The 27,432-nt window shown below is 36.3% G+C and overlaps 1 protein-coding gene across 3 annotated transcripts; it reads right to left on the bottom strand.

Moving 5' to 3' along the window:
• Positions 1–324: 324 nt before the first annotated feature.
• On the bottom strand, positions 325–25,352 carry tbc1d14 (TBC1 domain family, member 14). Of its 3 annotated transcripts, none has more exons than XM_051898376.1 (17): positions 24,889–25,352; positions 24,473–24,596; positions 20,470–21,178; positions 17,723–17,849; positions 12,552–12,670; positions 12,132–12,214; positions 11,663–11,780; positions 11,098–11,204; positions 7,426–7,512; positions 6,810–6,904; positions 6,642–6,713; positions 5,649–5,777; positions 5,437–5,546; positions 5,086–5,344; positions 1,633–4,635; positions 1,333–1,445; positions 325–1,152 (listed from the first exon to the last, which is right to left on the bottom strand). In XM_051898376.1, the coding sequence occupies exons 2-15, from the start codon at positions 24,528–24,530 to the stop codon at positions 4,579–4,581; spliced, it is 2,130 nt and encodes a 709-aa protein (XP_051754336.1). In that variant the 5' UTR covers positions 24,531–24,596; positions 24,889–25,352; the 3' UTR covers positions 325–1,152; positions 1,333–1,445; positions 1,633–4,578. The 3 variants fall into 3 exon arrangements, with proteins under 3 accessions (XP_051754336.1, XP_051754337.1, XP_051754338.1); XM_051898377.1 differs by having other exon boundaries at positions 17,723–17,834; positions 24,889–25,318; XM_051898378.1 differs by lacking the exons at positions 17,723–17,849; positions 20,470–21,178; positions 24,473–24,596; positions 24,889–25,352 and adding an exon at positions 15,209–15,589.
• Between the last annotated feature and the right edge of the window lie 2,080 nt (positions 25,353–27,432).

The raw sequence follows: 27,432 nt of genomic DNA, 5'->3' as shown, positions 1-27,432 counted from the left end.
ATGATTGTATTCAGATATTTAGTTCTGTCTTTAACTTACACCTCTTACTAGTATTAACAGTTTAGACCAAGCTGGCTTAGAATGGCTGTTTAATTAGGTTTTTTGACTGAAAGACTTCAGGTGGCAACAATACATTCATTTTGCAATCCTAAACACTGGAACTCCAGCCCAAAGCTTTTCCCCATTGTTCATCTAAACTGCAGTATTTTTATATGCTTTAGTCACACTACACTTATTGTCTCTGCTGTCTGTAATGTATGGTGCCTACTGTCCTCTCTACTTTAAATGATCTTGTTGAATTAATTGTACTTGAGTGCAAAACAGTAAAATTCATTTGGTTTTTTTAATGAACACAGAGAAGAGGTCAATAATTACTGACACTTAAACTGATAACATGAATACATGCATTAATACACCTAACAATAAATGACACCAAGAACGTTTTTTTCATTCATTACTAAATATACAGTAAATATAAATGCTGTAAAGAGTTGCCTTAACAGAACCTGAAGTTTATTTATTCATATATTTTGTTTGTTTGTTTTTGGGTTCTGTGTCACCATTTTATTGCTTTTATTGACTTTTTTTCCAACACTGGCTTTGACTTCTTTTCTTGTTTTGATTAAGCTCTGCTATGCTGGGGAATTTTACAAGGAGATTCATCTTAAGGGGTTTTGTCTTCTGTTATATTTTATTAGAATTAAGAGCATCATATAAGACAACTATTGTCAAAGCAAATTTCTTTCTTCAGCCTACATGTTAAAAATTGAAACAATCATAAATCATGTTGTCTTTTTACATGTATTGCTTTCCAGTAAAAGTAACATTACAGTAGAAAGATAGAACATTTTTATATTTAAAAGACAAATGTTAAAGAAATGCTTAACTCAAACAGAAAACATCATTCAGTTACTTGTCATGATGCCTCACATGATAATGATGAAAAAAAAAAAAAAAACTGACAGATCATAGGAGGAAGGTTACTGAGCTAATTCTTCAGTTAGGAAACAAGTTAAATCACTCCTTTGAGTATGCAGATCATCGCCACAACTGCATCACTAAAAATCACGATCATCGATCATTTTAATGGCACTCTTCACCCAGCTCAGCTCAGGGTTCACACAGATACGAAGACTCTTCTGTGTGACAAGACTGTTAGAAGGAAAAGATCAGTTACTCAACACAGAAATCTTACAAACATACACAATATAATGAATTACCATTCTGAAATCTTTATGATGACAAATTACACATTTTAGAAGTTTAATACAATCAATCATTCTATTTACAGAAATAAGAATGGAAATTAAAACTGGCAATGGCAAAACTCACATGATTCCAGCCTTAGCGCAATCCATTCTTGTTTCCATGTAGGAAGTAATTTTAGCGATGGGGATTTTTCCTCGCATAATACTTAAAACAGCATTCGTCTGGCGAATTGGCATCTGAAAAATGTCATTTTTTTTATAAAAATGAATCGATTTATCATAAAACATTGTAACATTTAACATTTAAAAATTAACAGATAAACGGTGTAAACATTATATCACATCATTGATAAATAAATGTTTGTTGATATAAATTAATTCATACCAATTAACAAATAAATAATGAAGGTTTAGTTTGACTTACTGTTGGCCAGTACACCAGACTGGAGGAATGCAACGGCCAAAAGTCCAATAAAAAGACAAAGACAATATTGACGCATGGCTGCAGATTTTGCTTCAAGATAATACTGATAACAACAGGATAATGCCCTATAAACTTTACCGTGGACTTTAAAGGTAGAAGGGGAGGGGGCGAGTGTGGTTTTGGTAAGGGGGCAGGTTATAGGTGAGAAAAAGTTCCACTGCGAATCATAACTGAACAAAAGTACGCTCATAAGTCTTACAGGAAACAGTTATGCGGTTATTTCATGTAGCAAAACTGCAACTCACCATCTTAATCTTTGTCTCAATGTGAACATTAATGAGGTGATGAGACAATGGACCATGAATATATGCAAGTTTATTTATTTCTATATCGACACAACAAAAACAAAGGCAGCATTATATGACAAAAGGACAAACATAAGAACAAGGACATGGTCAAAGCGTGTTGTGTGAGCTGCATAAATGCATGCTCAAATAACTTCTGAAAGCTTCAAGTGTGGGGTTGCATGCACACAGTCTGCATTTGAACGCTCATACAGTGCTGATATGTAAGAATAAAAAAGCTAACATTAAATAGTTTTGACTGGACAGTTATTCATACATAGGCACAGATACACTGAACACCCTACTGCCTTCATCTTAGGTTCGGTCATATTGACCGAATCACCCGATTCGGTCAATTCCCACACAAACAAAACACTAGCATAACAAATACAATGCACAATACATTATTGCACTTCATTATTAACATTTCCCGTCTTCCTGGATGCTCTATGCTCTTCTGAACAACATGAATCGCTTATGATGATGTGCACACGCAAGTACTCACAACATAACATGAAGTTGTTTATACACACAAGTCAGCTCTGTACAATCAATAAAGGATGTAATGACTTTTTTTTTTATTGTACATGAAGTCATAAGGAGCTGAATGCACAACCGGATACACATGAAGTCTTTTGAATTCTTTTTTGAGTTATGTGTATATTTTCATAAGTTACTTCAAAGTTTTGGACTTGAGACAAAAACAATGGAAAGCCACTAACATAAAGCCATCAATTTCTGGTGCTTGACCCCAGATATACAAGTTGTTTTAAATAGTTTTTTTTTTTTTAAATTGTTATACATAAATTCTATTTTAAATTGAGGGCAATGAATAATCAGATGGATGATAATGCAAACAGCCAACATTAACACAGAATGAATTCCTGGGTTTCGTATATGGTAATGAACAAGAAACAAAACATGAATCAGCAGAGAGCACAGTAAAGACGATTATGAAAATCTATGAAAAAGAAAAAAAAAGAAAGTGCAAAGCAGCTTATTGCAGAAGTGTGGTTTAAACCACAAAAAAGGTGGGAGGTTTTCCTTCGATCACAGTCATCAAAAAGCAGCAAAATCTCACCACATTATCTTGATAATACCTAAACATAAACTTACTACAGAGTGTGCAAGATAACACGTGCCGTCCAATATTCTTTACAGTGCCTTCATAGCTTTTTACATATTGTTATGTGCACATATGTAAACACATGCACACGATTTTTAATGATATGAAATTAAAAAAAAAAAATTCTAATCAATATAATAAATAAGCATCTGGATGTTTAACGTTTTAGTGCCAAAAATTTCTCCATAAAATTCTCAGTGAAAAATATTCTCCAAAATGACAAACTTAAAAAAAAAAAAGTGAAAAATGTTATTGCTGTTACACTGTGGTCCTATAAATTAGGCCGCTTTGGTGCATGTTATTTACATGAAACAAGCAAAGGCTATGAAGTACTATAACATGGCATTTGTTAAAAATCAAATTCTTACATTTTGTATAATAAGTTGTGCCTGATTTTAATCTCAGCATTAATAATTTACAGCAGTTTCTTTGTTATTAACAAAGACAATATGTCAAACAAAAATGTTAAGATGAGCTGTGCGACACAAAACCACCATCATCTCTGAACAGGTAGTCGAACGTAATCTTTCATCTACTCTCTTCTTAACACTTAAACCACTATGAGATCCAACTTGCACCACAATGTTAAAGCCACATTCATTATACTAAAATCCTGTTGTGTAGGCATGAACTGAAGCCGAACTTCAGAAACGCTAGTATTCCAGCATGTTTGGTTTTCAGAAGATTTTCAATAAAAAGAAAAAAAAAGCAAGAAAAGGGAGAAAGAATCCAGTAAAAGTACTACAAATACACCAAAATCTTTCAGTGTCCACTCAAATCTCTGAATAAAGACATCTGTGACAGCAGACAGAAAAACAGAATGCAGACACAAGGATTAAGAGGTAGAATAAATAACAGTTCTTGATAAGAAACTTAGATTAAAAAGTGTGCAAAAAGTATTACAAACAGTGGTGGAATTCAATGACATTGCATTGTAGCAAACAAAATATCCTCAGGATTTGCACACTTTCAGTTTTTTAAAAACATAAAATTCCCTTTGAGATTCCAAGATTTTGAAGGACATTTGAAGCCAATATACTTCCAAACATATTAAAAACAACTTGAGCAAACAAATAAAAATCTCAGAAACCACAGCAAAATATATATATTACTTTATTTCGCTTAAACGAAAATGCCATGTTTAAGGTGAGGGAGACAAAAGGATAAAGCCAAAGAGATAAAGTGAAGGTGAAAATAGTGGACAGACATGAAATAGTTTAGAGCTTCACAAACTCACATTGCCACACCTAATTGATGGAGTGTACATTCATGTGACGTGTTGCCTCCGTTCCAGGCCTGTGAGCTCAGTTTGTATTCCCATGCATCAGTTTGTATGGAAGAGGACACATACAGTGGCCACTTGAGCTGATAATCTCTGATGAGGTACCAGAGGTATGAAGGAGTACCCATGCACAGTCAACATGAGTTTCTCTCTTAGTCTCTGTAAGGTGGAAGAGAAGACACGAGAATGCATCCTTAGCGTTTCAGTAGTGGACTGCCCCGGTCTTGTCCTTTCTGCAAAGCCTGAAGAACCTAGAGGTACAAAAGAGGAGGAAAAAAAAAAGACTAGTAAAGTCCCATAAGATGAAAACAAAAATATACTTCAGAAAGTATTCAGACCCTTTCATTTTTCCACAGTTTGGCCTGGTTTCACAGACAGGGCCTAGAAGTCAGGATTAGGCCTTAGTTCAATTAGGACATTTAAGTAGCTTTTTTTAAACCTGCCTTAGGAAAAAAAACATTACTGGTGTGCATCTTGAGACAAAACAATGGTACTAACATTTGACACATCAGTGCAAGTTACTTTCAGTAAAGACAGCTCAAACACGCATTTTAGTCTGGGACTATGCTTAAGCCTTGTCTGTGAGACCAGAGGTATATGTTCTAGCCAAGTGGTTTTCAATCCTGGTCTTAAATGGTATACCTATTCATTTCAATGCATTTGATGTGTTTATGTGTGACTGTTTAGAAAAAGATGCGCACTTGTGGCCATTTCTTGTTCTTGCTGTTCATGTTGATGTTGGTTATGCTGGAGAAGATCTCCTCAGCAGAGATGTAGTCCGGCAGGCGTGTCAGGAACTGAGCGATGTGGATGAAGTCCATGTGTGTGAGGATGTCCTCGTAAAGACGCAGGATACCCAGTGCAGTGCGGAAGAGAAATTCCTCACCATCACGACAAAACACGTCCCACACACGACACGCAATGTCCAGTGGGAGCGATTTACTGTACAAGGCGAAGATCCTACACAGACAAAAACCTCTGATAAATAAATCTATACTTCTCAAGACTTAGGGGTACGTTTATGAACTGAACTTATCAAGAAAGCAACTCACCAGTCAATTAAATAAATATCAGAGGACAGGTTGTTATTTTTGAAATGTGCAAAAAGCTTTGGTAGATTCTCTTCAAAGAACACTTCAAATGCTCCAAAGTATGTCAACATCTAGTGAAGAAAAAAAAACAGGAGCATGTGAAGAGTCTTGTCTAATTATGATCTTACTAATTGCACAACTTAAAAGACTTCAAGACTTTTCACAAAACTCACAAGGCTGTGGTCTACTCTGTAGAAAGCCATTTGACAAGGCTTGTTCAACAAATTGGCAAATGCAATGAAGGCATCAACAGTGTCCATGTTGAGGATCAACACTGCTGCTATAAAGGACATTCCCTGCACCTACACAAGAAAACAGGAGGAGGAAATAAGACAAACACATAACAGAGACATGTTTGAGGATTTATCTTTAAAGTCGACATGAAATGGAATAGTCTTTTCTTCGCTATTGTGACGTATATCCAAGTGGCTTCTCAAACAAGAAAAACAAATTTAGGTTGAGACTTTGTCTCTTTTGTCCATTAGGAGTTGATTGGATTGTTGTAGCTTGCTGAAAGGTTATGATAAACAAGCGATGTTTATCAACTCAAAATTCATCTACTCTTAACCCTAAAACAACACGCTTTGTCAGATCAGTGCCACCTTTCTATATTCAAACTAAGTTTTTTTTTCCTCAAAAGATTTTTAAAGCAAATTTAATAAACTAGGCAGCTAAATTATATTAGAAATATTATTTAAATTGTTGCATCATAACAGTGGAGGTGTTTTTGGGAGTGTGATAGAACAACAGTAAAGCTGTTCTTAATTTATCTGGTAATTTTTGAACTTCTCCTTACAATATGACCTTCATAGCCAGTGTCTATGTGGAGCTGTTAGTGCAAGGGCTCTTTGGTGATATTGTGGTCTGTGAGCAGGATGTAAGAGGGTTGTGCAGCACACATTGCTGTGGTGTTCTCAAATGTGCAGCAGAATAAGGTTAGGGCTCTGCATATAATGTGCGTAAATGCTGGAACATTACTTCTCATCATACCCCAGCAAACCAGCTGTACAACACATCTATGTCAGTTCCTGTTTTACTCAGTAAACATCTCTTCATATGAGTCAATACTCAAGCTAACTGAGGTTAACATGGGTTAACAGTGTAGTGGTGCAGAGAACATTTTTAAAAAATAGACATCGCTTGAGTAAACAAGACGGGGTACTTACATATCCCACATCGGGACGATAGCAAGTGTAAGCTCCCAGAATGCTGTGCAATACATCATGGTATGGGCCTCCCTGAAAGGAAACGTAATAAATAAATAAATAAAAAAACAATGATAACACATTTGTCAGCAGGTGATATAAAACACCAAAAACAGCAATGCACCCTACCTGTTGGAATATACAGAGACTGGGAAAGGTTCTGGAAATATCTAACTTGATCAGTTCTAGACTGGCCTCTCGATCAGCATTAGACAAGCCTGTATCTGAAAATTAAGCAATTATTAGTTACAAAAGGACATGAAAGCAAAGAAGTTTAACAGAAAGGAGAGACTGTGATAAAGGAGGAGAAATAAAGAAACATAATGGAGAAAATAACATAAAAGAGGATAATAAGGTAACACTTTAGTATGGGCAACACATATTCACTGTTAACTATGACGTTTGCCTCAAATTCCTAATTTACTGCTTATTAATAGTAAGGTAGATGCTGTAGCATTTAAGTTCAGGTATTGGGCAGGATTAAGGGATGTAGAATATGGTCACGCAGAATAAGGCATTAATATGTGCTTTATAAGTACTAATAAACAGCCAATATGCAAGCTAATAAGCAACTAGTTAAAAGTGAAAATTGTTCCCATACTAAAGTCAAGTGTTACCCTAAAGTGTTGCCAATAATAAAGAATGCTTTATATGAGATTAAAGAAGCAATTCTGGCAAAAAGTGTGAGGAGAGAAACAAAGCTAAAATAATGGAAAACTGAAAAAGAAAAATGCATAACAATCACCTTCACTCTCTGTTTCTGCAGCAGCCGTTGGGGCTACAAAAGCATTCCACTTCTCCTTGGCTCTAGCCAAACAGATGTTGTACAGCTCTATTTAAAACACATACAGAAAAAAATAATGTGTTATTTAAATGTTAATGTAAATATGAAATCATTATTTGCTTTGTAATTAGACCCCCTAGTGATACAGTAAGGTTATTACGTGTAACTTTTTGTGAATGAAATTTGCTCTTAGAAATCTAAAAGGCTTGAAGAGTGTTTCTGATTTGTGTTTGAGTGTTTATTGACTAAATATTAAAAAAAAATAAGTGCATAATCTTTAAATACAGGGAATGTATAAACAATAATGTAAAACTAAGTTCTCATAATATAATTACCCAGCTTGTAAACCTGTCTGTCTCATCAAGAATAGTTTTCTATTCAACATTCTTGCACCTAAAGTTTCTTTATTTCTACACTCATGATTACAACAGATGAATGTTGAAAAAAACATTAAAACCACAACACAAATTTCAGTGTAGAGTTCTCACAGTGAACGCCCACAAAAGCATTTGATTACCATATGACGTCAATGCAGCATTCAAATAAATTGTTTTGCCAATTTATGGTATAAATTATGCATGCAATGGGTTTTTGTTTACTGGGCACTTGTAAAGTTGGAGAAAAGTTTAAAATGAAACCACAGGACACTGCTTGTGAAATACCATGAAGAAAACAAAACAACAATACAAAGTAGGGCTGCATGATACTGAAGAAAAATGTGATATGCAATAACTCTTTAAAGAATGCGATATTCGATATGCGATACAATAATACTTTAAGTGTATAAAATATTTAGAATTATATAAAAAAAAAAAAAAGAAAAAAAAAAAAAAGGATATAACCAACATGCATTTTCCACATTCTTTTTGTGAGAAGCAAGTATCTTTACAACTTCTGAAAGTGAACAGCAGTGTTTTACTGTAGCACTACATAAAATAAGTGTCATTTTAACGTCAGTGTAAACCAGGGGGGTTTAGGTTTTCAGGTAGGCCTATATTAGGTTATTTAACAACTAGTCTCAGCCTCTGACATCACACCCACGGACCGTTGGCTGAAAGTCTGATGCATAAGGCACACTTATCTGGAAACACTTCAGGAGTTTCGAAGTCGTCATCTGGTTTTTTGAATTCACCAGGATGTCCAAAAGATGTGTGTGTTGCGTTTAAAAAAAAAAAAAAAATGCCTGGAAACAAATGCCGTGACGCCAAACCCCCTCATAGAAGAAGAACGCTGTCATGTTTACAACTGCGACAATGAGCGCTTACCAGGATCAACGAAACACTGGATTTTCAAAATTATGTGAAGTTCGCGGCTCCATTGTTGCTGTAAACTTGAACGTTCTTAAATGAGAGAGTGATTTTCTCTTTGTCTTTTGTTGTTTGATTACCATTAAGCATACAGATAGGAAGCAGGTTTATTAGGCTTCTGTCACTTTAAAAGCTGCACGGATCCAATATATTGTTACAAGCGTGCTTTTTTTCTCAACTGTTTACTTCACTTAAGACATAACTGACTGTGTTTACATGAATACTCACCAAGACGGCCATTTTGACATAATTTTGTGTGTATTTGGCCATATAAGCTCCGGAAGAAAAGTGAATTCAGGATCACGCACAGTCCGAGAGGTGGCTTCCTGTGCGTGTGAGTACTTCGCTTACTGTGCCTAATAACATTAAGCATGTCACACGTATGTAACAGTCATGTGTCCAGTCTATTCTCTGCTGTCTGCATCAACCTAAAATGTAGACTTTTCATAATCTTTTGAACTATTAAAATTATTCAGTTATCATAAGCAATTGCGATATGCATATTGTGATACATACATTTGCGATATTTCAATAATTTCAATATATCGTGCAGCCCTAATACAGAGCAATTTATATACAGTGCTCAGCGTAAACGAGTACACCCCCTTTGAAAAGTAACATTTTAAACAATATCTCAAAAATTAAGTTTAATATAACATCTGTTTAACTTATAACATGAAAGTAAGGTTAATAATATAACTTAGATTACACATTTTTCAGTTTTACTCAAATTAGGGTGATGCAAAAATTAGTACACCCCACAACAAAAACTACTACATCTAGTACTTTGTATGGCCTCCATGATTTTTAGTGACAGCACCAAGTCTACTAGGCATGAAATGAACAAGTTGGTGACATTTTGCAACATCTATCTTTTCCCATTCTTCAAGAATGACCTCTTTTAGAGACTGGATGCTGGATGGAGAGTGATGCTCAACTTGTCTCTTCAGAATTCCCCATAGGTGTTTGATTGGGTTCAGATCATGAGCCACTGAATCACTTTCACCCTGTTCTTCTTCAGAAATCCCACAGTGGCCTTAGATGTGTGTTTAGGATCATTGTCATGTTGGAAAAGTGCACGACGACCAAGGGCACGGAGTGATGTTAGCATCTTCTCTTTCGGTATAGAGCAGTACATCTGTGAATTCATGATGCCATCAATGAAATGAAGCTCCCCGACACCAGCAGCACTCATGCAGCCCCACATAAAGACACTGCCACCACCATGTTTCACTGTAGGCATCATGCATTTTTCTTTGTATTCCTTACCTTTGCGATGCCATACAGTTTTGAAGCCATCAGTTCCAAAAACATTTATCTTGGTCTCATCACTCCAGAGTATAGAGTCCCAGTAGTCTTCATCTTTCTCAGCATGGGCCCTGGCAAACTCTAGGCTGGCTTTTTTGTGCCTGGGCTTTAGGAGAGGCTTCTTTCGTGGACGGCACCCATGCATGTCATTCCTCTGCAGTGTACCATATTGTGTCACGGAAAATAGTCACCCCAGTTTGGCTTTCTACTTCTTTAGATAACTGCAGTGAACTTGCATGCTAATTTTCTTCAACCCTTCTCATCAGAAGACGCTCCTGTTAACTTCTGTGGACGACCTGAACGTCTGTGAGATGGTTGCAGTTCCATCTTTTTAAAATTTTTGTACCACTTTTGCTACAGTATTCTGACTGATAAATAAAGCTTTGCTGATCTTCTTGTAGCCTTCATCTTTCTGGTGTAAAGAAATGATTTTCTTTCTCAGGTCTTGTGACATTTCTCTTCCATGTGGTGCCATTGCTGACAGCATGAAAAGGGAAGAAGTTTTAACACCCTTTTATAGTCAAAGTGTAATGAATAATTAGATTCACCTGTGGTTGAATTCTTGTTAAATTAGACATCTGTAGTCTAAAATTTAGCTTTGCTCCAGAGACTTTCAGTGGGGTGTACTCGTTTTTGCATCACCCTAATTTGAGTAAAACTGAAAATTTTGTTCTCTAAGTTATATTATTAACCTTACTTTCATGTTATAAGTTAAACAGATGTTATATAAAACTTAGTCTTGTCAACATTTTGGAAATTGTTTTTGTGTTCATTGAGATATTGTTTAAAATGTTACTTTTCAAAGGGGGTGTACTCATTTACGCTGAGCATTGTAATTACCCCACAAAATACAAATAATAAAAAAAAAACACTTATATTTAGCATTCTTTTTCATTCATGAATTTGGATTTAAAAATAAACATTGTCCAAATATTGTATTTATAGTCTTTTCCTGTATATGCTTATACGCGTACGGATGAGGTTTGTGTGATAAAGCATACAAAACACACATTCATACCATCTGTGATGTTCAGGTCATTTCCTATCGCTAGACTCCAGACTTTGCCCCTCACACTGGGTGGCAGACCCTGCCACCATAAATCTCTCACCCGCTTAGATGAACACCTGAAATGGCGAAGAGAAAGACAGAGTGAATCAAGTTATTTCTGTTCAGATATTTGTGTGTATATATTGTGACTGTGTTTCTCTGAGCACATTTTTAATTCTTACATTATTTCATTTTTGGACTTTTAGCCGTTTTTTATGTTTTATTTATAGGGACAGAAGAGAGATGATAGGATTTAATAAGAATAAGAACAGGAGCTGAAAATGTTGCAAGCCAAATTCAAACTTGCATAGCTTGCATGAGCACCTAGGCTCAAAATATCAGAACACATGCAACTTCTAGTCCATGTCTCTCACTAATCTTACATTGGTCAATACATCTCTTGCCAAATATTACTATTTGTAGAAGTTTTTTTGGCTACTCTTATCTATTGACTGTAAAGTATATGGAATATCAAGAAGTGACATTTGTTTGTGTGGCTATATACTGTGTCAATGATTTTTGTGTGCTGACTCACATGCTTTGCCAGTTGGGTAATATCTCCTGAGTCCAGATGAGAGCAGCATTGCCGATGCTTTCCTCTAGTTTACACCTGTCCTCTAGCTGTTTTTTCCGTTTCTGGGCCTCTTTCAGCTCTGCACAGAAACACACACAGTGTGAAAGAGAGAGAGAATGGCAGTGAAATGGAAATCTATGTCAAAAGGATTAGATTTAATCTAAACAACAGCGCCCTCTAAAGCACACAAAACTAAACACATCAACAAACAAACCGTCAAGTTCAAATAGGATCCAATTATTTGCAACATCTGCCAATGATGAACTGAGAATATTTACTGGACATATTTCTTATTGGCCATGAAACGGTATTTTTTATATTATTCCTATACACTCGTCAAAGCTTATTTTTACTTCCAGATGTGTTGTTGCACGCATATTAACTGCGCTCCCATATACAACAACAAACAAATGCATGAAAAGTAAGTCACCTCTCTTTTTGGCCTGAGCCACCATCTCCTCATATTCTTGTCTGTGTTTCTGGGCTTCTTCCTCAGGCTTTGCAGGAAGATTCCTAAACAATAGGTACAAAATAACTGTCAATACACATTTACATTACTGCCTGTGAGAGAACACATTCTGTAAAACTTTACATCTATAACTCATTTATTGATCTTAATTATCCCTATGCTTTAATACATACTAGTATGCAACATTTGCTGTGCTCCTGTCTGTGAATGGTATAACGTTGCATGCAAGATAGAGGTTTTTTCCTGTTTTTGTTTTAGGAGAGTGCTATGGTACCACAATTTTTTTTCTTTTACCCATAATACAGGAATGAGAAGTTTGAGGATAGGAGGAGATAAATATAACACATTTACAGAGACAAATGCACACACAAAAACACTCACGCTGGACGGTTCTCCAGTATAAGAGCTGTGGTTGAAAGTGGCTCGAAGTCCAGGCTCTTTCTTACATTCTTCTTGGGAGATGTGGAATTGCTTGTGTGTTCACTCCTTCTTTCATATTCCTGTAAAAAGTTTTAAAATTATTTAAAACATTTTTGTTAACACATTTCAGTCAGCAGCAAAAACCCATACTGTACATATGTATACACAGTATCTCACAGAAGTGAGAGTACACCCCTCACATTTTTGTAAATATTTTATTATATCTTTTCATGTGACAACACTTAAGAAATGACACTTTGCTACAATGTAAAGTAATAAGTGTACAGCATGTATAACAGTGTAAATTTGCTGTCCCCTCAAAATAACTCAACACACAGCCATTAATGTCTAAACCGCTGGCCACAAAAGTAAGTACATCCCTAGGTGAAAAAGGGACAGCAAATTTACACTGTTATACAAGCTGTACACTCACTACTTTACATTGTAGCAAAGTGTCATTTCTTCAGTGTTGTCACATTAAAAGATATAATAAAATATTTACAAAAACGTGAGGGGTGTACTCATAGGCGTAATTTGCGGGTGGGACATGTCCCCACCACTTTTTGAAACATCTCGCGGCACGGATGTATACTAATACAAAAGAAACATCTCCAGTTGATTAGCAATTTGTTCGCTGTGTTAAATAATAGGCGATCTGACACTGGGATGTGTTATTTTTGAAATCATGTTGAGTGCTCGTTGCCGCTGTTATCAGTGGTGCAACAGTGTTCTCTTTGCGCTCGTGCACAGTGCACAGTGTTCACACGGACGAGCGCTTCAATCTATCGGCCGTAGATTCTATTCGTTCCGGTGAAATCACAAAACAAAATGCACATAAACGTGTCCCTGCTCTTGATATACAATCACTGATGAACATCTTTAGTTTTAATGAGAAAAAAATAAAATAAATAACATGAGGGCGGATTAGAACCCAGAACCTCTGGCACGATGAAACATAAATTTTACCCCTCGCCCATCAGGACAATTCAATACTAATTGCGGATTTATTGGCTAATGTAAATACTTTCGAGACTAACAAAATATCGTATTATAGTAGATGTAAGGACGAAACTATCATATTAAACATGAGGTCTATGTCGAATTTTGTGCATTTATTATTGTAATGATACAATTACAATACACCACCCTCCCCCCCGGCACACACATTCCTGTCCCACCCACTTTTTAAAACAAAGTTACGCCACTGGGTGTACTCGCTTCTCTGAGATACTGTACATCTGGCATTCACCAGCAATTAGTCAAAAGAATAGCAACACACAAATTCTTGAATGGTATTCCTCAAAATTGGTAAAGGCCAGTTGGATGAATCACACAAAAAAATTCTGGGTCACTTTTCAACCCAGTAATTATATTTTGACAATGCATGTCAATCAAGGCTATTTTGAGGTCTCTTGCATTTTTTTTTTTTTTTGCAATGTTATTATTTTGCAATGACATTATTTCTATGTCATTAATGCACATTTCCACCAAATTGTCATTACTGGATTATTGAGTTGTAATTCTAGATTCTCATTATTCTCAATAAAAAGTCTCAGTCTGCTTAATGTAACTGATTAATTTAACTTTTTTTATATTTGATTGAAATTTGCATAAAGAAAAGCAATACAACAAATACTACCATGATAAATAACATGTTACAATTAAGATATTATTAAATAATATAATTATATATACACAAATATACAAATATATATATATATTATATATATATATATATATTACATTGGGGTATTGAGTGTTTTTGAATTATGGTAATAAGGCTTAATTGTCATAAAATTATAATTAAATAATACATTTCAAGGCTTTAGGCTTCACAACTTGATGGAACTCATGCTTAAACATGTTAGAATGTTTGCCACACAATACATTCTTCACAACCTGCACAAATGGAAGCAGAAGTTCTCAAACCAGCAGGAACTGAGAACTGAGAATAGTAATGGACTCGATATGTCACGATGGGCCCAAATAAAATCAGAACAACTTCCTACTGTTACAGTATGAGATTCCTTTACAAAGTCTCATGTCACACACTGTACACCCTGAATAGAAATCTGTGCTTTCTTGCACTGCATCCATCTTTAAATTCTCTGATTTGGTCTATAATCAGTCTGATCTGTATATTCAAGCAAGATTATAATATGAATGTTTTGTTGTATTTATGCAGTCAGAAAGCACACACTATTGCACAATGAACTGAGTGAATATAAATATTTAATTTGCCCCCACACTGCACTCTCTCAAAGATAAAACTAGACAAAATGACCTATATTCCAACTATGAGACAAATACGTATAAGAAAATTACGTTAAATAAGATTAGACGAGGAACTCTTAATTAGTTTTAAAAGTAAATGTGGGACAGCCACCTAAAAAAAAAAAAAAATCTATTAAAAAAATATATAATTTCAACACAAATGTGCTCACACATGAACACCAGGTACACCTGCTATGACAGAATCCCTCTCGCTTCACGTCATTTCCTCCCCACAAATTCTTGTTTTTCCTCTTTCTTCTCGATCACCTCACCTTTTCTTATTTATCTGACAGAAAACAATGAGGGGAAAAGAAAAAAAAAAAAAGAATAAGACATGAACTCACCATGAACGCTGCAGTGCTGTTGAGACATTCAGAATCCAGCGTTTCAGACACCACACTCTACCATTGCTGTTTTTTCACAACTATAAGCTTAAGTGCCTTGTAGACAGAGAGGCAAGGCACAGCAGCAGAGGAAGACCGCAAGGAATATGGGACACACCCTGAGTAACAGTAGCATGATACTACTGTGCTCCTGCTCCTCTGCTGTTATTGCTGTCTCACTCCTGCTAAGTTACTTGACACTGTTTTTCCTTGCCCTCTTTCTCTCTATAACTCCGTCCTAACAAACATGCACCAAACTGGGAGGTCCTACATCAGAGGGATGCAGAGGATCCGATCTTGTCCCTTGCTCCTGCTGTGTCCATATGTGTGTGTGTTACTCGTCATCATCACAGTGCTGAGAGAGGATCCATGATTTACAGACAGCCATATTAATTGATTCCAGCTATTAGGAGCACAAGGCTCTCTGCACTGCAGTTTCATGCGATCAGTGCGCTCTGTGTTCCGCTGTGCATGCCTGAGTCATGTACAAAGATGATGAATAATCTGTTTTACGTGGCCTTTGTGTCATTGGTTCTCATGAGCTTCCACTGATTAAAATAAAATATTAAGAAAAACATTCTAAACACACTGTCAGACAATCCCACAAATGTTTAGTCCATTAAGACTTTACAACTGAAACAAGCAATTGCAGTAGGTAGAATACTGCAATGTTTAAAGTCAAAAGCACTGATGCAGGACAGAAGAACATAATATTAAGTTCATTTTAACTCATCACTTCCTACAAGCCACTGCTACAAAGCCTAAATAAAACAGCAACTCTAAACCGGTCACCCAATACCTCAATCTTCCATTACAACTGCAGAGAACAAAAAAGAGAGATAAAGGCAGGAGTTGGAGGTGGGTGAAATCTAGATGGACACAGGGAGGCTGAATCAGGGGGTTCAAATTACCTAAAGCACACTGCAGGCCTGTTGTCTCGCTGTACATAGGAAACAAAGCCCTATTCACAACAATGTCATAACAAGACTGCAATATAAAGCCATTTGATTGATTCATCTGTAATGATTAAAAAAAGAAAAATCTAAAAAAAAAAAAAAAAAAATAAAAAAAAACTAATATAAAAAAAAATCCTTAAACATGATTTTTAAGGATTTTAAATTTGCTGTGAGGGTGAGAAGAAGGTAAAGTTTTTGAGTAAAGACTACAATGCCACATTAGTAAGAAAAGTGAACTAATAATTTATAATAAAATAATAAATATATTAAATATTCCATTAAAAACTAAGAACGGTCAATTTTGATGGAGAGTGAATTTTTATGGTGACTTTAAGGTAACAATTCACATATTGATATCCCTAAAACAGCTCAACCAATGGTGTTGGTTTGGGGCAGGACTACAGCTGGTCCCACCCCAAACCTATGGGGAAGCATTTGGGAAATCAGTTTCATTAATTTTGCAAGTCTGTTTAAACATGAACAATAATTAACACTGAGAAATGACAAAGTATGAACACTACTTCTTGACATGATTTCACATAGTTCATAAATGTGCATAAATAAAAAATTTAGAAACCTCCCTTTGATTTAACTTAAACATTGTATTTGTAGCACTATATGATCTAATTGTTAAATTATTGTAAGCTATTGTAAAGAATTTATCAAGAAATTGTTAAATACTTTCCTTTCATACATTAAAAACAGAAATCCTCAATTAAAAATTCTAATATTTTCCTGGGTAAAGTGGCAACTTCACATATTCTAAAGCATAGCTTGACAGTTAATAATTGCTTTATGGGATGCCTATTAATATTTTAGTACTTATATGTGCTATTTCTTGGTTAATATCTAATTTTATATTTGCAGCAGCCATGGGACAAAAATGTTACCCTGAACATTTTTAACATCAGCTTAACATCAATGATGCCAGGATAAGTTTGACAAATGAAAAAAATGTGTTCTAAAATGGACTCAAAATAAATGTGAAACAAGTCTGATGTCCTCCGATTGGATGCAATCATAGTCTGAAGCTAAAATATCTGCAGATTGGATCTGAATTTCAGCATCTAAATGTTGACTTCTCGAGACCGCAAATCGCAAATGCAAAAAAATTGTGTTGTGTATTCCAGCCTTTCGATTTAAAGCAGCACCTCATATGACTTACTTAACACTAAGAGATACTAACATTTATTCAAAAGCCATGCTCAATGTAGGGTACTTTTTACAAATAGAGTTGAAGTCAGCACTGAATTCAGATTTTTTTTTTTTTTTTTTTATAATTACAGCTCAATCTTACTACATACAAAACCACTTAAAAAGCGGTACACTGCATTTTTGTCTCTTTTTTTTTTTTTTTTAGGTCTGGCACTGATTATAGACCAAATCAGAGAATTTAAAGATGGATGCACTGCAAGATAGCACAGATTTCTATTCAGGGTGTACAGTGTGTGACATGAGACTTTGTAAAGGAATCTCATACTGTAACAGTAGCAATGTAGTGTGCAGGTGTGTAACGTACCTTTTGTATTTTCCTGGAGTCTTTGGTTGAAAGTTCTTTATGTGGAACTATACCAAACAGCTTCCACCCAGGCTCTCGCTGTCCTTCCAGTGCACCTGTGTCCTTCATCCTCCTAGCAAAAAGACTCCTTACAAATACAGAAATGAAATAACAGAACTGAGTCAGAGTGCTAGTTCTACTAAAAATTAAAGTGAAGTGACTGAAAGTGACGTGACGTGTAGCCAAGTATGGTGTCCCATACTTGTAATTTGTCTCTGCATTTCACCCATCCAAGTTCACACACAGAGCAGTGAGTATTGAACACACACACACACCCACACACCGTGAACACACAGCTGGAGCAGTGAGCAGCCATTTTTGCTGCGACTCTCTAACCATTAGGCCACAACTGCCCCAAATTTCACTTCTCCATTTTATGTCTGTGCTCTATTTTAAGCGATATGAACTCCACAAAACAAGACTTATTTATTATTATAGCACTTTTTGTTGAATACTCAGAACAGAGGGAGAAATTTAAAAGAACACTGCACTATAGTGGAGAGTGAGGCAGAAGGAAAAATATTTGAGCTGTTTTAAGATCTCTCTTGAGAGCTTCAAGATGGTGCACATCACAGTGATGAAAGGGCAGGTAATTCTGAGACATGGGCCACAAGATGAGAGCTATCGCCCACAGTGCAGAGTCTTGTTATGGGGACATAGAGGACAGTTTTTGATCTTAGAGAGCAAGCTGAGGTCCAGTTAGTGATCAAGCTTTATTAAGTATGAAAAACCTAAGCCACTTAAGATTTTGAGAGCCCTTTACTCCATACTATTCAGTGACTTCTCAACACTTTTGGTCTGTGATTGATTGCAATACAAATACATGAGCTTTTCAGCAGCACTGAAACTGAGTGATATAATGGATGATGGTGATATGGAATATGGTGGGGCCAGGATATCATAAGCCACTTTTCCACCGTAGGGCCGAACGGTTCTCATTGCAACAGTTCCATTCTGTGCCGATCCGGGCCAGCTTGTACGGTTACAGTTTCATTTTCCACTGTGGGGCTGATAACAGCCACTCTTTGGAATGTAATACAAGAGCATCAGTCATTGTCTTGGTAACGCAATGGTTTACTGACGATATGAGATGTAAATAATGACCGAATTATGGAGGATGATCAGATATTTCTTTTAATTTTATTATTAATTTGTGTTTATGTCACTAAAATAGAGCACTTAGCCAGCTACAGAGAAACTGGTGGCCAGGCAATAGACAAGTGACCAATCCTGAGTGGCGACGTCACTACACACATTCTACCAGCACGATTCAGCACGGTTAGACACCCGTGCCAAAAATTCCCGGCTGAGAATGGTTTGTAATCGTACCGTGCCGAACCAGGCTCAAGTGGAAACACAACTGGAACCGTTCCTTGCTATTCTAAGAACTGTTCGGCCTGACGGTGGAAAAGCAGCTATAGATAAACAACCACTGGGTTGAGGCAGCAAGAGATTTCAAAAAAAAAAAAAAAAAAAAAAAAAAATCAAATCACTGGTGATGATGAGAAGCACCAGCATACTCTATATTCGGAAGTTCAAATAGAAAGGAAAGTTTAGATAAAATACTACTGATGAAACAAGAACTTGGCATGTACACATAAGTACACTGAGAAAGTGTTTTTGTTGCAGTTCCACTAAAAGCTAGAATACACTACAGGACTTTTGCCTCAATTAGTCTGAATGAGTCGACTCTAGTTGCTGAAAGTCAGAGCCGGTCTGTAGATTTGCGTTGCCAGATTTCATAGAAAACCGTGCGCTGTATGATGGACATACATAGTTTAACTTCAGACTACTGTATGATTCCATCCAGTCAGAGGATATCAAACATGTTTCAAACATATTTTAAACCAGATTTTTTGTTTTGTTTTTGTGCAATAAGGCACATGCTTCTGCACAAGTTTGTTGTATTTGGAACAACTTTAGTGTATGATGCCCAGTTTTCTCTCTATAACCATTTACAAAGTCAGCAAGTGAATGACGCCTAGTTTTAAAATCTGTTCAGATTTGAAAATTTGTGTGTATTCCAGTCTTAAGGAAACACCACTTGCAGCAAATGCAGCAAGCAAAACAAAAAAACAAAAAAAAAAACTACTACTTTTAGAATGCTAGCCCGTGACAAAAAGAGTTAAGATCAAAGGTTTTTAAAGTCAAAGATAGTGGGCCTCCCTTCTAAGACAACATAAACTGCATAGTGTGAACAGCACTATGTGAATTACACAGATTCTTAATAAAGCTATGAAAGATCAAGAGCAGTGAAATATTTTTTATTGTTTAATTAACATTAATGACAGGCCTATATGAGGCTGCTGTCACTTTAAGACCAAACACGTCCCGCTCTTTCTTCTCTTTCATCCATGTTTCTGTGCTTCTCTGTCGTGTTTAAGCAGTCCTGTGGTGTACGGATATATTTACATACAGATAAACTATATCGAAAAATCTTATTGATTGCCAAGAGTATTGTAAGATCTTCAAAAATATCCAAAAGTACCCAAGAAAGATGCACACATGGAAAAACAATATGAAATCAAAAACTATAAATTAGAAAAAAGCTTGAAGCTTGTTGAATAATATTAATGCAACATTATTTTAAAAGGCAAAATTCTGATAAACTTCCACAAACACAAGCATATCACGATACTACTGAACAAAGCAGGCAGTGATTTCTTGGTCTGAGTTTAACAACATTACAAATGCAAATGCTAAAATACCTGTGGAAGAAGTTGGCGAGTGGTCCCAGTCTTTTGGTCCTAGCCTCATGAGGTGTAGAGACCCCCAATGGTTGCCGTTGTGGGCTGCTTAGCTTGCCGTGTAGGTCAGTAGGGGGTGAGAGTGAATTGTCAGAACGGTGCAAGACATCATCATTCTCAAATGTAACAACGGCGCTGGACTCGGATGTAACCATGAAGTCTAGGAAGTCCTCATTACTGACTGACAATGTGGCAGAAAACTCAGTACTTAAACTGGACACACTGCACACTGAAATATCATCACTGCGGTTCAATGTACCCTTGCCTGCCGCACTGGAAAGCCCACTTGCACCGTAGAGACGTACCAAATCAAAATCACAACGGGGGAAGGTGGAAGACTTGAGTAAGGAGCTATCTGAAATATCCAAGTTTAGTGTTGCTGGATTATCATCATGTGGAGGTGGAACCACCAGCTCAGCAGTGGTGACTCGAGCATGAATGTGCTCAGGTGGGTTGATCTCAAGGGTGGGGATACCAGAGTCCTGAGAGGCCAGGCTACTGCGATCCTCATCACATGCGCCGTTAAATGGAGTAAATAATTTGCAGCTGAGGGAGCCATGTGGGGGCTGAGAGTCTGAGGGCATAAAATGGTTGACATGGTTTTGGGTGAGAGGCTTGGAAACACTCTGCAAACACTGTGAAGACTTGCTGATTGATGAGACTTGGGAATCTAGAAAGGCAAATTACAAATGTTGATTAGTCCTTACAAGTAAAAAATCTAATAGCTGTAAGTCATATGGGAGTTTCTTCCCTTTTAGAAAACAAACTGACATTTTTTCTGAACCAACAGTCATTTCCACCATGTCCAATTATATTCAGTATAGTGTTTGATAGCATTCTGTGGTGGACATGACAATGATGAAGAAAATGGCTGACTCCTTTGTCTTGATCAGGATAATTTTTATAAAAAGCATTTTATGCATAGGGTTAGGGTTAGAGAGACAGTTTTTGCAATAAATACCATCTCTACTTTTGACTTTAGCTGTCATCATATATTTCAGGGTCAAATGGACAGAAATAATCCATCATCAAACTCACAAGGAAAAAAATCCATAGAAAAACAGAAAAAGTACTGGTAATTTTCAGCCAGGAAATTTTACAGACATTTCCTTCAACCCTGAAACACAAAGTAATGCAATGCATAATTCAAAATACAGGTAAAACAATCAATCTGGAAAATTCCTTCATATTACCACAGTACATTGGACCCTATTTTTACGTACTTTTGTACTGTAGATTTAACATTGGGTGTCAGGTCTGTGCTCTCAGCCCTCACTATATTCCCCACATGTCAATGTTCCAGGTAAACACACCCTGAAGAGTGATAAGACTGAATGTGCGTGGCTGGGTAAACACTTTTCTGAGTCTTCCTTGAGTAAAACAACAGCAACCTTTATCTTTCTTTAGTTACAACACACCATTGACCAGCTTATAATAGAGTGACATGAAAACTGTCCAGAAGTAGAGAAAGCAACAAGAAAACTAACTAAAAATGTGACCCAAAGACCGGAGGTAACATCATATCAACACTCAAACTACAAGACAGCTGTCCTTAAACGTCCTTGATAATCTACCAGACAATATCTTCCATCAAAATTGGACCAAAATAGCTCTTTGATTTAATGAGGATAGAAGATGAATGATTGGAGAGCGGAGGGCCTGAGGACAGCACAGTAGCACATAAAAAAAGTGGAAAATAGAGCAATATCAGCTCAGAATGACAAACAAAATGTTTAAATTGTGCCTAACAAGGATGCAAAATATACAATGGGAGAGGCAACGAATAATACAAGCTCTACTGGTTCTTCTTCCCTAATTGAATATGGTTCAGTATGTGTCACATGTACAAGTGCATATAACCTAAAAGCCAATTCTCTATTGTGGACAGAACATGCCTTAACAAAGCTGTGAAATCTTCAGTTGAACTGAAAGTAACTGCTGCATTTGACAGGACAATAATAGTTTAACTGCCCAACAATACACGCCTTAAACAATAACAACGCTTTCAACATTTCAAAAGTGACCCAGCCCACAGCATTTCTCAAATTTAAAGAATTATTTTTGGTCTTTGAGTTAAGGTTTCTCTGTTCCTGCAGTCACAGAGAAATAGCTAACTGATTTTAATTACATTTTTACAAGTGAATAATTAGCTCTTTCAACTAAAATCATACAGTGCTACAGCTCATAGAGCAATGAAGTAGCTCAAGTGCTGTTAATAGGGGTGTAACAGTACATGTATTCATCCCAAAACGTACGGTACAGATATCATAGTTTGGTTGCAGGTAGACGACAAATACAGCCAGTCCAGAAGGGGGTGCGCGCGGTAATGCAAGGCTGTTTGCTAACCGCCACAACAGGAAAAAGCACAGAAGAAGAATAGATGATCTATATCTGCGTATAATCTCTCAACCAGTATTTCAACCATGGAAAGACATAATAAAACAGCTTGGGAATAATATCTCATGTAGCATTACATTTACCTCAGGCAAGTCATTTGCTGTCCCAGCATGTTAGTTCACTAGAGAAATGAACTCAAGAGGGGAGCATTTCACTAAGTATATGCACTATATTAGCTAATATATTCATTACTTTCACTTTGTTAGTAATGTCTTAATTGCTTAATATGTTTAAGTAAATTTGTCATGAAAACATGTTATGACAGTAACTGTGTAAATGATTATATTTCAAAAATGAATTGGAGTAGAAAAACAATTGAAAATAATTTTATAATTAGATTTAGAAGTTAATGCAAAACCTGCCTTATGTGCAGTTTACATGTTTTTATGTTTTATTTGAGTGTTGATTATTATCTAAAAATAAATAGCAACTGAATTTAATAGTTTGGCCTCTGTTGTTAATTGTAACCTTTAATGTTATAGTAATGTGCGAGAAAGGGCTCCCTGTATATAGCTATATATATATAGCATATATATAGATAGACCTTTTTATCCTTACGAAAATGTTAATTATAATTGAATTTATTTAAAGAAAGAGATACAATTTGTTAAATAAACCACTGTTTAATAAAAAATGAAGAAAAAAAGAAGCAATTTTATGTTTAGATTTCTCCCCCCTGCTGTACCGAACCGTAACTTCAATACCGAGGTACATACCGAATGTCATGTTTGTGTGCCGTTAGCTGTTAATGCTTGCAAAGTACTTTGAGACAGTTGCTCTCTGATGCAATCCTTCATAAGGCAATCAGCATCCTTTAAATTTCTCAAAAGCACCAAAAACAAACTTCCTTTTTAAGGAATTGCAATTGCATGACAGATTACATGCTTACAAAAGTTAACATCAGGCTAAAACATTTCTAGAACAATGAAAAAACTAGTGTCCTGCTAGCTGGTTGTTGTGGTTCATGACTCAAACTAAGACTTTTTTGAAAGTCCCTATGGGGAAAAACACTTCTGGAACCAAAGCTGCTGGAAGTGGAAAGCACTTACATACTGTTGTACTCATGTTGATTTGATTGCTTCTACTATTCTCATTTGGAAGTCGCTTTGGAGAAAAGCGTCTGCTAAATGACTAAATGTAAATGCAAGCAGAACAGCAGAAATACAAAATAGTCACTGCATTTAATACATTTGTAATCGCTGATATGCAATATTTGTAAATATTACAAAGTTTTCTATTTGTCTGGTTACATTTCAATAGATGGCTTTGAAAATCAATTTGAAACTATCTTGTAGTCTCATTTCATTCATTCATTGAAGTGCATGCTACATTTATTAATTTGACAAAACATTTTTTGATGCTTTATATCTGATTATTCTCAAACAGTTGAATACACATCTGAACATCAAAAATAATTCTGATATACTTAAACTTTTTTTTTTCTCCAGTTTTGTTGCCTGTTTTGTCTTGTGTCTCAAGAACCAGTGATGCACAACATAAGTGTAATAATACTAATTCTGCTACATTTTGACATCCAAGACCCTAAATCAACATACAATCAACTCACCATCGTTGTTCTGACAGTTTGTGTTGCTTTCATTGGACGTGTGCTCTGCTTCTGCCATGTTCCTGCTGCAGGTGGAAGGATGTGTGTGCGTCCATCACCTTACCTTCACTACAGAGTCCAGACCCTCCAAGAAACAATACATTAAATACTATTATTATTACGATTATAACATCACACGGCCCGCTTTTACGAACACTTTTACATTTAATTTAGCATCTAAGCTCTAAACTTAACTCAAATCCCACAACTTTTCTCATTGCTGGTGCACTTAACACTTCCTCGGTTCAGGAGACGTTCTATTTTTACATTAGGTACGTCAAGTGACTGACTGCAAAGAGCTCAAAATATATTCAAACTTCTGCGCGCAAGCAAGTTAACGCTAACAGCGCGATAAAAGCGAATGAAAAGTATCTTACCTGTTGTGACGCTGCCACCGCCATTTTAAAACATCCTCGCCAATATAAACGTGCCAGGAAAGCATACGAATCGATAAATTCACCTGTCCTACGACTGAATGAGGTGCTGGTCTGCCTAAAATAAAGTAAGAAAACTTGCTATTTCCACCTGTAGTGGTAAAGTCGCGTTTCAGGCACACGAAACGTCATTTAAAGAGAGGCAGAGCGTTTTGAAAGTGTTAGGACATAGTACCGACTCTCAGTAAATCAGGAAGTGACCTTCAGTGCCCTGTCAACACTGCACACACTGCGCGACGCGATACAACTACAACGCTCCCATCTAATACGCAGCTGCATACAGTGTCATATAGTAATGTTCCATGATTGATTATGGTTTTGTCGCCTCGCGTGAAGTTAAAGTTTGTTTATGCGTAGATAACGGTTTATTGCTAGTTTAAATAAATCCAAGTAATAAAACCGTAGGTGGTGTTTTATCAGTATCCATTAGACAGACTGTTGCTATAGTAACTAAAACAACCCCCAAAACCTGCATCAGGCTGATTAAAGTGAACGTCCCTCATTCCTCACACCATCTTTACAATGAAAACGCCTGACCACTGGGTTAAAATAGTATTTCATCAGTTGCACTGTCTACATACTGTATCTAAAATACAGTTACCTCAGAAAGAATTAACAGTATATTAGGAGCCCCTGTCTGTGTGTAAATGCCATATGTGTAATGTGTGTAAATGTCATGTTACTGACAGACCTTACATTTTTTCATTTCACCACTACCAGGTGACAAAGTATTAATGCATTTGGACACGCAAGCCGGATTTTATTGTGGCTGGTACAGTGTGAGCGTACACTAAAACCAGGGCTGTATAGTGCGACAGTGGCTAGGCCAGACATTTTAAAATGAGTGGACCATTACAGACCAAAGACCATTTACAGCCAAAACAGGCAATTTACTAAGGAAATGTATGTTTTAAAGCTTTTTAACAGTTATCGAGGTTGAGCAAAAAAACCTAGCAAAAGTTTTTTTTTTTTCTAAAAATCCAAAAATACCTGAAAATTCCAAAGATACAAGACACATGAGCCTGTGACTAAGAGTTTAGGCATTATGAGTCATTGAGCCATGTAGATGGGGTGGGTACTACCATCCCTCAAAGTTTCGAGTCTCTATTACGGTTTGGCCTGATCGCTTTTTGGGGAGAATGCTGATCTTTGGAAGTTTTAACAATTACAAAAGGGTTTCAGTGCTATGCGCTTGAACCCCTAATAAAAAGGCCTATGAAAATCTATGGGATCTCAGGCTCAGCACTTGATGCTTGAGCTACTGATTACAATTAACAGAATAAGAAAAATAAACTAAGATAAATCATAGGCGAACCTGACACTAGCATTGTGGAATTGTCCCAGTCAAACCACTGCCCGATGCTGCTTCTGATTGCTTTTAGAATGAATAGTTGCAATAACTGCTGGTCTAGGATCATTTTTTGGCAATTTGGCAAACGATCCCACAGTAGGTGTTCAATCTTCAGCTGGCTGGCAGGAGCTGCCACTGACAAGTCATGTGACCTGTCAGTGGCTGGTGGCAGCTGGCAGTCTGATTCTGGCAGGTCACATGTCCACCTTGGCGAGTTTCAGCAAATATTAATTTTTGGCAGATTTTGGGTTTGTTTTTCCTGCCTCTCTGGCTTTGGCGAATTACATGAATTTATTATTGTGCATCTGTTGATATGATTATGTTCTTTTACATTATTTGTGTTTTAGAGAATTTTTTCGTAATTAAAACAGTCAGATAGGCATGATCCCGATGCTTACTGACGCTTCGCTGGCTGCTCAATCCAGCCAGCAGCTGTTGAGCTTCGAGTGTTCCTGTGGCTCAATTTACCCCAGGTTAGGAGTAAGTTGATCCGAGTCAGTGGGTAAGTTGCACCATCTGGGTGTAAACTGACCATCTATCTGAATCTGAATCAAACCTATGTGAAATTGTAAACATAATTTACCTCTTTTAAAAGTTAATTTAATAATCAAATTTTCTTTTACAAATAATCATATTTCTTATCTTAAAGCTAACTTAAACAACATAAAACAAACCAAATGAAGTTGATATTTCTTTTTTTTTTTGCATTTCTGAAACAATATGTTGAACATCAAAGTTGTAACCTTCCCAAAAACAGACTAAACAGAGAATTTGTTGAGTAAAATTAAATAAAAACTAAATTTTTCTCCACTGTCGACCATGTTTGGCTGTTAGGGACTACAGGTGGAAAGATATGATTGAGAGTCTTCTAGTTCGTATCAGAGAAGGATTTGGTGTACTTGTACACTGTTCCCATCAAATAAACTCAAACAAAAACAACAACAAAAAAGGTACATTCAACCATTTGTATAATATTTCATTGAAATTATACCAGTTTATACTTGAGATTTAACTTCAGTGGCTTATGGTGGGGTAAGTTAAAATGCTGGCTCACTTTGCCCCATAGCTGCCATTTTGGAAAAAAATAAATAGCTAGCTTACCAATTCAGGCTAATATTTAGCTTAAAGATTTGCAT

The sequence above is a fragment of the Ctenopharyngodon idella genome, chromosome 7 (assembly GCF_019924925.1).
Source record: "Ctenopharyngodon idella isolate HZGC_01 chromosome 7, HZGC01, whole genome shotgun sequence".
Taxonomy (NCBI): domain Eukaryota; kingdom Metazoa; phylum Chordata; class Actinopteri; order Cypriniformes; family Xenocyprididae; genus Ctenopharyngodon; species Ctenopharyngodon idella.
The sequence above is the reverse complement of the archived record's forward strand: the minus strand, read 5'-3'. Positions and strand labels throughout refer to the sequence as shown.